The following is a 12187-nucleotide window of genomic DNA, read 5'->3' as shown; positions in this document are numbered from 1 at the left end:
AGGCAGAAGAGGTTTCCACTCTCCTAGTGCTGTTCTACAAACTCTACAGGATGGAGTGTGACCAAAAGAATACACAGAAATATAACAGGTTAAGTGCAAACTCATAAATAACTACTAGTGGTGAACTATTGCCTTTCTTGACGATACAGTGCTCAGAGTGTGGGCCCATCACATCCCACCTTACGAGGCGCCAAGACACCACCAGAAATGCTACACTAATAGCAGAAGTAAAGTCGTTCAGTGGCAACCCCAGGCGATCCCTCTGTGTCACGTCACTCTCTCTATGTCACATCACGGGTTGAACATTACTGCAGCACGTCTTTAGTCTAGGAAACAAAAATCACAGAGACAGAAAGATAATAATACACACGCATTTATTCATCCTTTGGTCTCACGCCGACAGGACATCTCTTCAGCCTAGTAGCATGGATCCACTGTGGAAAAAGATCAGTTAAGACAGCAGTACGAGTAATTGCGATTATTTCTGCTGGTCCATCAGATTTACAATCTCCCAGTTTTCTGGGGGTCAAAGATTTTACCAAAACAGTATCTCCCACATTAAAAGGATGTGTGGGTTTTGTTGAGGGTATTGGAGTCACATCAGCAATTTTCCCCCAGGCACGGGAAAGGGTCTGCCAAATATAATTTCATGTGGGGACATGTGCACGTCTTCTCTTGGTGTCATTCTCATTTCAGCTAGAACAGCAGGTAACAGATCAACCCAGTTTTTACTTCCCATGGTTTGCATTGCTTTAGTCAATTTTTCTTTCAGTGTCCTATTTGTTCTTTCTACTATACCTGATGACTGTGGATGATAAGGAATGTGAAAATACCAGGACAGTAAAAGATATTTACACAAATTCTGTGTTACCTGAGATGTAAAAGGTGTTCCTTTATCTGAGTCAATAGCATGAGGCACGCCATAACGAGGTATTATTTCTTTCGCTAAGACTCAGGTCACCACCTTTACATTCTCACAAGCACACGGGAAAGCTTCCACCCACCTAGAAAACTTGTCTACCAAAACCAGAAGATATTTGATTGTGCCACATGCAGGCATATGCGTAAAATCAATTTGCCACTCTGCAAACGAGGCAGTAGGTAATGGAAGACTTTCGTGTTTACGTAAACCCTTTGTCACATTATTCTGAGCACACACCAAACATCTAGATATTAATGAATCAATCGTTTCAAGCATGTTGGCTATGCAAAAGAGTTTTTTCATATCTTCCTTAACCCCCCTTCGCGCGCGATGTGTAACACCGTGGAACTCGCGCACGAGGAATGGAAGACAATGAGATGGCAGGCACAAACGACCATCAGCACAATACCATAAACCATCAGAAGCAACGTAGGCACCTTGAGCTTGACAAAAAGAGGAATCATTTGGCGTGGCTGAAGCTTGCAAAGACCATAAATCTACATCAGGAATCAAAGAGCTAGCAAGAAAGGATGTATTGATCAAATCAGAACCAGAGTCAGGAAAGAAAATCTGTTTTTGAGCTGCTTTTTTAACAATACAATCAGCTAGAGAATTACCTCGCACTTCCATAGAGTCACCAGAAGAATGACCCTTAGTTTTTACAATAGCGAGAGTACTAGGTAGATGGCATGCGTCTATCAAATCCTGAACTAGAGAAGAATGAGAAATTGGCTTACCCTCAGCAGAACGAAAAAAAACCCTGGATTGCCAGATGCGGTCAAAGTCATGAGCGATACCAAAAGCGTAACGAGAATCAGTGTATATAGTGACATCTTTTCCCTCAGAAAGAACACACGCACGAGTTAGAGCAAAAAGTTCAGCTGCCTGAGCAGATGAGAAAGGGAGAGAGTAAGCTTCAATGGTTATATCTGGCAATGCACACACAGCATAACCACAGAGAAATTTCCCATCATACGGTTTTGAACAAGAACCATTTACAAACAGAGTGTCACCAGTTGCTAATAAAGTAGAAGACAGATCAGGGCGTATACTAGTGGAGTGAATGATCTCTGAACAGCAGTCATGATCTGTATCTACTAACGTGTCGTCCTCTGCATTGATCAAGCGTGCCAAAGCATATCCAAAGGTGTCAAAAGAAGAGGTGGATTTTATCTCTAAGTTACTTGTAGAACAAAGGATAATCTCATACCCAGACCGTCTCTGAGCCGTCATATGTTGTGTTTAAAGGTTCTGTAGCACTTGTTTAACCTGATGTGGAGAATACAACATTAAAGGATGAGAGAGAACAATCTTCTCAGCATCTTGTACCATCACCGCCCAGGCGGCCACAGCCCTGAGACAGGCAGGCAAACCTAGTGCCACAGCATCTAAATTTTTAGATAAGAAAGCACATGGTTTAGCAACACCCTGCTTGAGCAGTGAGCTTAAAATCTCATCTATTCCTGAAGCCTTGGCCTCGGAGAGTGGATATTGTTTGATGTACACAGGTTGCAAGTGTTTTAATTTAGCTTTATAAGGCACACAGTGAACTAACCTCATCCTTATGTTCAGCCCACAGACTGCTTGGCACACATTCAAGGGCAGCAGGAAGAGAGCTGTTCTGTGAGGAAAGGAAACAATTATTTACACGCATATTTGTAAGGTGGGAGAAAGAAACTGAATCAGGCACTTCAACAGTGAGTTTCGCGCCAAAAAAAGTCAGGGACATGTGTAGCCTGCTCATTAAATCACGACCTAACAGATTAAAAGGACAATCAGGCATGCAAACAAAACGATGAGAAAGATGAATTCCCTTATCTAAAGGACATGTTACAGTTAACTGGGGAGTAAAATAATTCCGTTGAGCAACCCCTTCAATTCCCACAGAGCTGATACTTTTATTCGAGAGCGGCCCCTCGTAATCACGACCCAAAGACGACATTGTGGCTCCTGTATCAACCAAGAAAGAGAATACAGAAGCATCTATACATAATTCTATAAAGGGCAACTCATTAACCTGAGGTGACTCGAAAGTACAAAGTAACATCGAGTACAACACCACAGCGAGTACAACATGGCTGGAACTCTGCGGGCATCCCTATGCATCATATGCTCCTACCTGCATCCCTGAGAAGGGATTGGGTCTATATTGCTGTTGTTTTTGTTGTTGTACTCGCTGTGGTGGCTGCTAGGAAGGATTAGGAGAAAACACCTCATTAGCATCATTCAATTGATTATACACATTTTGTCCACTACGTCCCTCATCTCGGGCCTTCGTGTGACATTCACGAGCCCAATGACCTTCTTTATAACAATAATAACAATAACCAGATCTACGGGGTACACTCTGACCCTGCAGACCTCCTCTACCTCTTCCACGGCCTCTTCGGCCTCCTGTACCTCCCTTTTTTCCACCTCTGTATCCTTCACTTTCCACAAACAAACATGCCACTTGTTTATTTTCTAAAATGCCATCTCCTTCTAGTGTTCTCACACGCTCACCTAATTTTTTAATAGTCATTGTAGAACGATCTGACAATTGAAACTTTAAAATGTTCACGATTTCTGGTCGACAATTATTCAAGAAGGTGGTAAGGAAAAGTGGGTTAGGGTTTTCTTCAGGGAGGGCCATACCACCCAAAAGGGTCCAGGTCTCTCAAACCGCTCAAGAAACCTGGATGTAGTCTCACTCTTTTCTTGTCTACAATTAGTTACCTGTGACAGATCTTGACTAGCTTGTTGACATGCAAGAAGATAAGTAGTTAGCTCATCTTTAAAAGTTTCATAGCCTCATTAGAATTACCCCAATGAAAGTCATATTCCTTCTTTTTATGTCTTCCCCCACCCTCTACATCTTCCTGTTTCACCACTACAGTCCATGTGTCTTTTTCGGGGTCTAAGCATTTTACGGTTTTTATCAAATCAGCCTCATCGTACCCATCTCCCAAAACCGAGTGCAAAATAAAGCGGTAATCCGCACCCACGAGCTGACAGTCCTTCAGCATGTATTAACATGTAATAATGTCCTTCAGCATGCTTACGGATGGTGGAAGGATTTTTGGACCCTTTGGTCCCATAGAGAAAACAAACGCTTTTTTGAGGCACACACTCCCAACGAAGGTGAGCACGGTTTTGTGGGTACAGGGGAGACAGGCACAGATGGGCAGCTCACAAAAGAATTAGTGGGATTCAAATTAGGATAGATTTTCTCAACAATTAGTTGGTTAGATGCTGACGTTACTATGTCAGCATTATATGGAGGAAGGGATCGGAAAGGTTGAGTGAACAGGCGGCTTGAATTTAGTTTCAGATGTGACCTTTGGAATCTTTTTCTTCTGTATTTTAGTTTTTTTTATGTCTAAATATTTATCCCAAAGAGCTTTCATTTCTACCCATTTTTGATAACATGAACCCATGTAAGGATAATCCCAACCTGGATCACCCATACCCTAATATATCTGAGAATAAGCAGAGGCTAGATATTCAGGCTTAAAAGTACCTCCTCGCCAAGGTGTGGTAAAGTAAGTAAGTCCACACCTGTTCATCCAGTCACGCGGAACCTCTTCTGGGTCCGGCTTTGGATAAGTAGTTGTGTTCTTATTACCCATTTTATAAATGTGAATTAACCCGCGACAGAAAAAAAAAATTTTTTTCAACAAACAACACACAATACTTTAACAAAGACAACAACAAAGAGTTCAACAAAGACAATAACAAAGAGCTCAACAGAATACAGCTTCCATACTATGCTTCAGTTCAAGGAACCTTTCAGAAGCGAGCGCGCGCTAAACAGGCGTAAAAGCCCCAAGAAAATTCTCCCCCGTACTGTATATGGTCCAGATACCAAAAACCAGGGAGCGTGCTTGCTCTATGCTTATAGAGAAAAAAATTTAAAAGCAGCACTCAACTGATTAGAGGTATCCCGGACGAGCCCCCAAATTGTAAGGATTTCTTGAATTTTGGTAGACCTCCTTTTGTCTACTCAGTGCTCAGCCTGTATTCTGCTTGTCCCGCCTGGATCCAGGGAACCCCTCAATGATACACACAAGTCAGTGCTCAGTGAGACGTTCAAAGTTTATTGAAACATACTAAAAATCAAATATTCCCTACACACACAAACCTCACTTTTATTTAAAGTATCTCTGGAAACAAACAGGCTGTCAAGCCTTGGATACAATGGTGAAGTAAAGCTACAGAGAATTAAGATGCAGTTATTTAAAAGGAACTTCAACATTAAATACTTCAGTTTTAACCTTTATTTAGTTAATCTGTAATAAGATAATGATTAATAAGTTAAATCTCATTGAACAAATCGACTGATTTACTGAAATTTAGTTCCACTCCATCTTTAACATGTTGCTGTTAATGAAATCATTTCATTAATGCTGCAGATGAAAAAGTCTAAGAAAGAAAGACATGACATAAGCTTAATTAATAATAAACAATGCAGATAAAATTGGCATAAATAAAAAGGTATATAATTGGGGGAAAATGTAATTAATATTTGGAGGTGTGTTTTCGCTTAAATATTATTCATTTTATTCTGAAATAGTTTCTTTAAAGTAACCAATTTTGATTAGTTAATTTATTCATTCGATTTTTCTAAATACACTGTATATTTAATAATTTCTTTAATAATTACCAACCTTTAGCTCGTATCCTCAGGGTTGGTGTTGGCCCTTTATAAAAAAAAAATTAAATCATTATCCTTTTTAGTAGATACAAACAAAAATATATCTCAAAGTCACTAAACGTTAATTTACCAAAGAGCCAGATGAACAGCTGCAGGCATGTTTTGTCCCCATTATTATACATCTTCATGAAACATGTAACATATTCTAAAAAGAAATAATGAAGGAAAAAAAAATTAAATACATTTTTAGTTCAGATAAGATACATTTTAAAAATGTTCTTGGTTTAAATATCAAATAAACATTTTAAGTGTTTACCTTGTTTGTTATTGATAAGCTCATGCACTATATTTCCTGTTAAAAGAGTTTATTAATATACATTTGTAAAAAAAAAAAAAACACAATTTTTTTAATGTATGGTATTATTTTTATAAAAATGATCTGAATGTCAGCTTTGTAAAAAAACACTGATCAACCATAACAATAAAACCATGTGCCTAATGTAGTTCAATTCCCCTTGTTCATCATCGCCTAGAGCATCACATTGACTCCACCAGCACGCCTTCCTCCCATAGTGGATCCTGGTGCCATCTCTTCCCCAGGTAAGCAACCAACCCACACACACACACACACACACACACACACACACATGGCTATCTACGTGATGTGAAAGAAAATGTGATCCAACAGACCAGGCCAAATTCTCACATTGTTTTATGGTCCAGTTTTGATGCTCACGTGTGCATTGTATGAGCTTATGGTGGAGGACACGGGCCAGCATGGGCACTCTGACCGCTCTTCAGCAACGCGATCTGTGGGATCGGCCCAAACCAGTTAGCCTTTTCTTCCCACCTGCATCTGTAAGCCTTAGCTGCTTGTGACCCTGTCACTGGTTGTCCTTCCTTAGAGCACTTTTGCTATGTTCTGCATACCGGGAAGACTTTATTGTTTAGGTGATGCTTTAACCCAGCTTTATATCCATCACAAGGTGGAACTTCTCCCAACGTCTTTAAGCTTTTACAGGAATGAGGGATGCAGGCAAGGTGTAGATATGTATTTTAAGACTTTAATTAATTAAATATAAACACGTACAAAGAAGAACAAGAGTAACATTAAAGTGCTTTTAATGTTATGGCTGACTGGTGTAAATCTAAGCTTATAAACCTGTGTTACAGTAAATGAGGATATGGTTTTAGGTTTCCTTACGTATTAGTGTGTAGGAGAGCTCGCTGTAGTGATGGAAACAGCTCCTTACCGCTCCCAGGCCTTGTCTCAACCAACACGACATTAAATCTTAACAGAAAGTTTCAGTTTTTTAATACAAACTCATTTCATCTCTTAGCACTAGAGGATATTAGTGCTGTGTGTATGTGTGTGTAATTGTCATAAAAATGTTGAACAGCACATTCTATGCCATCATGAGATGTTTAAGTAATAAAACACCATGGGGTGTGCATTGGAAAATAATCACTGGTTTCATGCATATAGTGGGGCCACTGATGAAGCAAATCACTTTCTGTGCTTACTTACACTACAGCATGTGCATTTTATTTGTGTTTTGTCATGTGCCCCTGGCTCCACCCTGTCTGTCATTGATCTTTGAAGTAAACTGTGTTTCCTGTGATTATTGTAATCTTGCTGCAAAGTCTCCTCATTGAAGCATTGTTGGTTAATTCTAGTGTAAAGTGTAAACTTGTGCCTGTCTGCATGTTCCTTAACTGGTGCTAAATACATTGTTTATAATTTCCAGTCTGCCCTAATAAAGGTGAGTTTTCACGCTTGCGTCTCATCTCACTGGATCTCACACGTAGATGCAGAGCCTTCCTCCATTAATGCTACACAAATCTCTCTTTACAAAGAATCTCTCCTGATTATCCATGTTAGAAGATATGGAGGATCTGGTGAAGTACACATCTCTGTGAATGAACTGTTGCTATGGAAACCATATCATTATACAGTAGAATAAGTAATTTAATAAAAACCTGCACTACTGTCAGAACTGTTATAGAGAATTAATCAACACCTTCTGACCAATCAGAATGCAGGCCTCAGCAGCACCGAGGGATAAAAATGTTTAAAATAATGATTAAATTATGTAGAAATGGTTGATATAAAAACCTGGATCGCTTGAGCCCGCAGCCAGCATGGAGATATACGGCTGGGATTGATCCATCAATGCTTCCAGAAAGCATCCTGCAAAAAAAAAGACATTTAATTTTCTAGACGTTGCTGTAAATATTTGAGGAAGTCAGCTGAGATGTCCACTATCTGTCACTTTCTTTCACCAATTATTATTTTTCAACCAAAACAAGGCTCACTTCAGGGGCAGTGGTAGCTAATTGGCCCTGACAAGCTAACACACAGTATGAGTGCAGATCAATCCCTGCTATCCGTTATCACCCAGATAAGGATGGGTTCCCTGTTGAGTCTGGTTCCTCTCAAGGAGTTTTTCCCTCAGCACCGTCACCCTCGGCTCGTTCATCAGGGATCATTTGTCAATCTGATCATTTTAATTTATACACATTTACATTTCATACAAACTTCCATATTTTCTATTGATTGTGTAAATTTGCTTTGTGAAATGACAATTTTCACACAAATAAAATTGAATTTAATTAAACTTGGTTAAGGCAGCGGGTTACTGGGTTACTGATTGGAAGGTCAGGGGTTCAAGCCCCAGCATTTGCAAGTTGTCAGGAACCTTATCTGCTCCAGAGGGTGCTGTATCCTGGCTGACTCAAAACTCTCACCCCAGCTTCCTAACTGGGATATGCGGAAAAAAAGAAAAAAATAATCACTGTCCTGTGAAGTGACATAATTAAAGATTTATTTTTTCTTTCACTCTGGCTTAACTTGGCATGATTCTGATAAATAACAGTTTGACAATGTTATAAAAATAGTCTTATCTGATTAGTTAATGGTTTTTTTGTTTTTTTTTTTAAGAAAAGGAAGCCAACACCACCTGCTTCAATTAAGCCCTGACAGTAATACTGTGTCACCACACATTAAGCCCATAACACCTGGGAGGCGCTGTTTCACTCGCTGTAAAATACTCAGTGAAAAACAGAGGGGAGATGGCAGGCAGCAACAGCACAGATAAGCTTGTTACTGAATCTTGTGACAGAGCAATTAAAAGTGTCAGTTATAATATTAGAACATACTGTACACAATATAGTTAAAAGTATGTACACCCCTCACAATCAGACATGTCCCTGATGAATGTCTCACTCTCGATTTGTCTCTCAGTGTTTGCTGTTATAATGTACACCTTTCTGTAAAGGCTTTCCACTATATGTTGGGGCGTGGTTGTGGAAATTTGTATTTATTTGCACAATAAACAGGAGCATTAGTGAGCCTAGGCACTGATGTCAGGATGTTGAGGAGGCTCCAGTTCTAGTTCATCCCAAAATTAATGGCCAGGTGAGTTGAATAAAAATGAACGTTTTGACACGTGTTCATGGTGCCGACTTTGTGGATCTCACACGTGCATCTTCCTGCTGGACTGGTTTGAGAACCAGTAACACTGCAGCACAGAGAGACTTTCTGTAGAACAGTGTAGAAAATGTTGTGGCAGTAGGAGAGAAGGAATCACCGATGGGTGTGATGGTCCAGGGTGCACATACTCTGGTGTACTGTAATGCTGATCGTTAGAGAGATAGTTAACACTAACACAATACTGTTACCTGTGTATTTGGTCCTGTTCTGGAAGCCACAGTTTAAATAGCAGTGAATAAATGACTCTTTGATCGCCTCCACACCCGTCACTGCGATCTCTGTTACACAACACAAACTCACTGAGGATTTCATACACACACTCCACTTTTTACCGAATTGAATAAACAGTCTCATCCAAGGCTAATTATCATAACAAGACAAAATGCCAAACATGTTTCTCACTTTGTGCAATAGTCCAGTCCATGCAATCCTCCATCTTCTCTGTGCAAAGCTGCTTCATGCACACTGTTAAAGAAAATAATCAATATTCTAATGATGTGTTAATATTTGTTGCATTTTATTTTACACAGTAAAGAGATTCTCCTCCTCTGGCCAGTAATCTAACCCTCAGCACCACATCAATAGTTTATGGCAGCTATAAAAATATAATAATGATATAATAATAATAATGAATGATCTGATTGGCTGGATTGTGTAAATTCATGAATTACAGTTCAGTGACCCTCGGTTAAACAGCTTTTCCTCAAATAATAATTTCTGTAAGTTCATAAAATGCTTATTCTGTCACATTTAAATCTAAGTTAAGCCCATTTCCCACTTTTTTGGCCTTAAAGTTCAGCAACATGTTCAGTGAACACCAATTTCATATCCACTGTCGAGGACACCAGTGAAGGGGTGATAATGTCGACTTGTTTTTGCAGCCACTGGACCTGGACACCTTGCAGTCATTGAGTTGACCATGAACTCCACTATATACTGTACGAGAGTATTCCGGAGGCAAATGTGAGATCATCTGTACAATAGCTAATGCGTGAATTAAACTGGGTCACACAACAGGACAATGATCTGAAGCAAACCAGAAAATCTACATTAGAATGGTAAAAAAAAATTAAATAACCAAGGTTTAGGAATGTTTGAGTCAAAGTCCACATCTTAATCCAACTGAAATGCTGTGGTGGGAACTTAAGAGACCTGTGCATAACAAAATGCACCAAAAAACCCACCTACTTACGTAAAGGAAGAAGAAGATGTACTTTATTTTTATTTTCTTTTGGCTTTATTTTTGTTAAATAATTAATGGCACAGTGGAAAAAATGTCATAGCATGCATTGTGTACGATCAGATAAATTTTATCATGTTTTTATACAAAAACACATTAAATTAAGAGAGCGGATACTTATTCTCATACAAAACTAAAGTAATATAACCGTGTAAAAAATAAATAAGGGTGAGTGTGTCTTTGGGTGGAAGAGCACACAAATGCAGGGGCTCATGGGTACACAAATGAGCAGTCTTTATGCAAAGCACAATGACACTATTGTGTTTATTTAATTTTTATAACTTTAATTGAAAAAGTGATCATGGGTCATTTAAACGTGAATTAAAAAAAGATTTTAAACCTTTATTTACCTTTAAAGGTGTCCGTCAACTGCTCTCCATAGAGTCGATGGCAGATGTGAATCTCAGTGGAGCACAACTCGAATATACAGTCTATAAAGGTAAACAACATCTGTTAATTTTACACTGAGCTGAATTTTAACTCTTTTATTTAAACATCTTAACTCTGAATAAACTCCCTCAAGGTCTCATGAAAAACATACTTGATAGTTTTCCGGCCAGTAGAGACACGTCAATCGCCTCGACAGGAGCAGAGCTGAGAGCTAAAGAGAGAGAGAGAAAGGTTAAAATAGAGAGAAAAATGGAAAGAGAGAAAATAACCGAGAGAGTATACAAATAATAATATAAAGTGTGACAAAGAAAGTTTGGGAGAGAAAATGAGACAGACAATGAGAGAAAAAGAGAGAGAAAAAAAGAGGGAGAAACAGACAAAAGCGGAAAATAAAAAAAAGAAAAAGAAAGGAGGGAGAAAGCAAGAAAAAGACAAACAGAGAAAAAGTAATAAAGCACAAATGACTACTACTAATAATAATAATAATGAAACATCAAAGCCCTTAGGTCACATGACCTCACTGATTTGTTGATTCTGTTTTGGTTTCTAAACATCCAGAGGTCATGTGATGGGGTTTTTCTTTCGTCCCTCAATCTTTCTTTTGCTTTCATTTCAGAGTAATCCTTCTGCTTTCTGAACACTTTTAAATAAACAGCTTTCATGCTTTCGTTTATATTTCACGTTTACATTTCTGTTCAATTATACTGTAAATTTAACATGAATATTAAAGTGTAAAAGTGAATTAGTTACCAAAAATCAGGAGACAAACAGTGGTCCTCATTCTGATTAAAACTACAAGGGAAAGAGGATGATTTTTTTAAATATAATTAAATACCTGCATTACATCTCACACACACACACACACACACACACACAGCAAGAAATAAGAGAGAGAAAGAGACAGAGAGAGAGAGAACATACCTGAACTGCATCTATAATGAAAGTCAAAAATGCCAAACCCAGAAATGCGCCAGCATTAAACATTCAGAATCAGTGGGCAGGTCCAAATCACCTCCCTCTAGCTTCTCTCAGACATGTCGAGTTATAGAAAGTTACAGCATTACCTCTGACTGCTACAGAGCACTGACACTGGCGACTCCTTCCATACAAGGGCGTGTAATTTCTGTCGCCATGGGCACAGTGTGAGACATGGACACAGAAGAGGTAATATATCATTAACTGTCCTGTCTACCCCATTCACAAACATTTATTTTATTAAATATTTCCTGAAAGTATTATATTATAATTAACATATGTTAGGGATCACCCCTAGAGGGCGATGGGTGTCTGAAATTGTGATGTGTAGTTTTTTGTTTGTAAACTCAGTTTCCCAGAATGCACCTCGGGCAGGTGATGAGGACACACACCTGAACCGAAGTAGCTCATTCGATCTGTTATAAATAGCTGTTTGTTCTGGGAAACTGGGTCGAGCATTGGTTATGTTAAGTGGGCGGTTTTTGTTTGTTGGAGCTGTTTAAGTTAAGTTTACATCTGTTTGGATTAAGGATG

General features: G+C 38.9%; 1 protein-coding gene across 1 annotated transcript; it reads right to left on the bottom strand.

The window, feature by feature from the left end:
* Positions 1 to 5007: 5007 nt before the first annotated feature.
* Positions 5008 to 11705, bottom strand: LOC128529929 (uncharacterized). Its single transcript, XM_053503552.1, has 12 exons — positions 11600 to 11705; positions 11429 to 11470; positions 10830 to 10889; positions 10639 to 10719; positions 9451 to 9513; positions 9237 to 9326; positions 7672 to 7746; positions 6760 to 6846; positions 5872 to 5907; positions 5686 to 5760; positions 5569 to 5601; positions 5008 to 5323 (listed from the first exon to the last, which is right to left on the bottom strand). The coding sequence occupies exons 2-12, from the start codon at positions 11457 to 11459 to the stop codon at positions 5271 to 5273; spliced, it is 684 nt and encodes a 227-aa protein (XP_053359527.1). The 5' UTR covers positions 11460 to 11470; positions 11600 to 11705; the 3' UTR covers positions 5008 to 5270.
* Between the last annotated feature and the right edge of the window lie 482 nt (positions 11706 to 12187).

The sequence above is a fragment of the Clarias gariepinus genome, chromosome 9 (genome assembly GCF_024256425.1).
Source record: "Clarias gariepinus isolate MV-2021 ecotype Netherlands chromosome 9, CGAR_prim_01v2, whole genome shotgun sequence".
NCBI lineage: Eukaryota > Metazoa > Chordata > Actinopteri > Siluriformes > Clariidae > Clarias > Clarias gariepinus.
This window is presented reverse-complemented; position numbering and strand designations above follow the sequence as displayed.

What these genes read in the sequence shown, in the direction of transcription:
- LOC128529929 (XM_053503552.1), bottom strand. Translation starts at nt 11,459, where the DNA reads ATGAGGACCACTGTTTGTCTCCTGATTTTTG. An exon ending in GAACAGGACCAAATACACAG is followed by an intron (nt 7,747 to 9,236) that starts GTAACAGTATTG and finishes TTTTTTTTGCAG; the next exon opens with GATGCTTTCTGGAAGCATTG. An exon ending in GCTGTTCATCTGGCTCTTTG is followed by an intron (nt 5,602 to 5,685) that starts GTAAATTAACGT and finishes TTTTTTATAAAG; the next exon opens with GGCCAACACCAACCCTGAGG.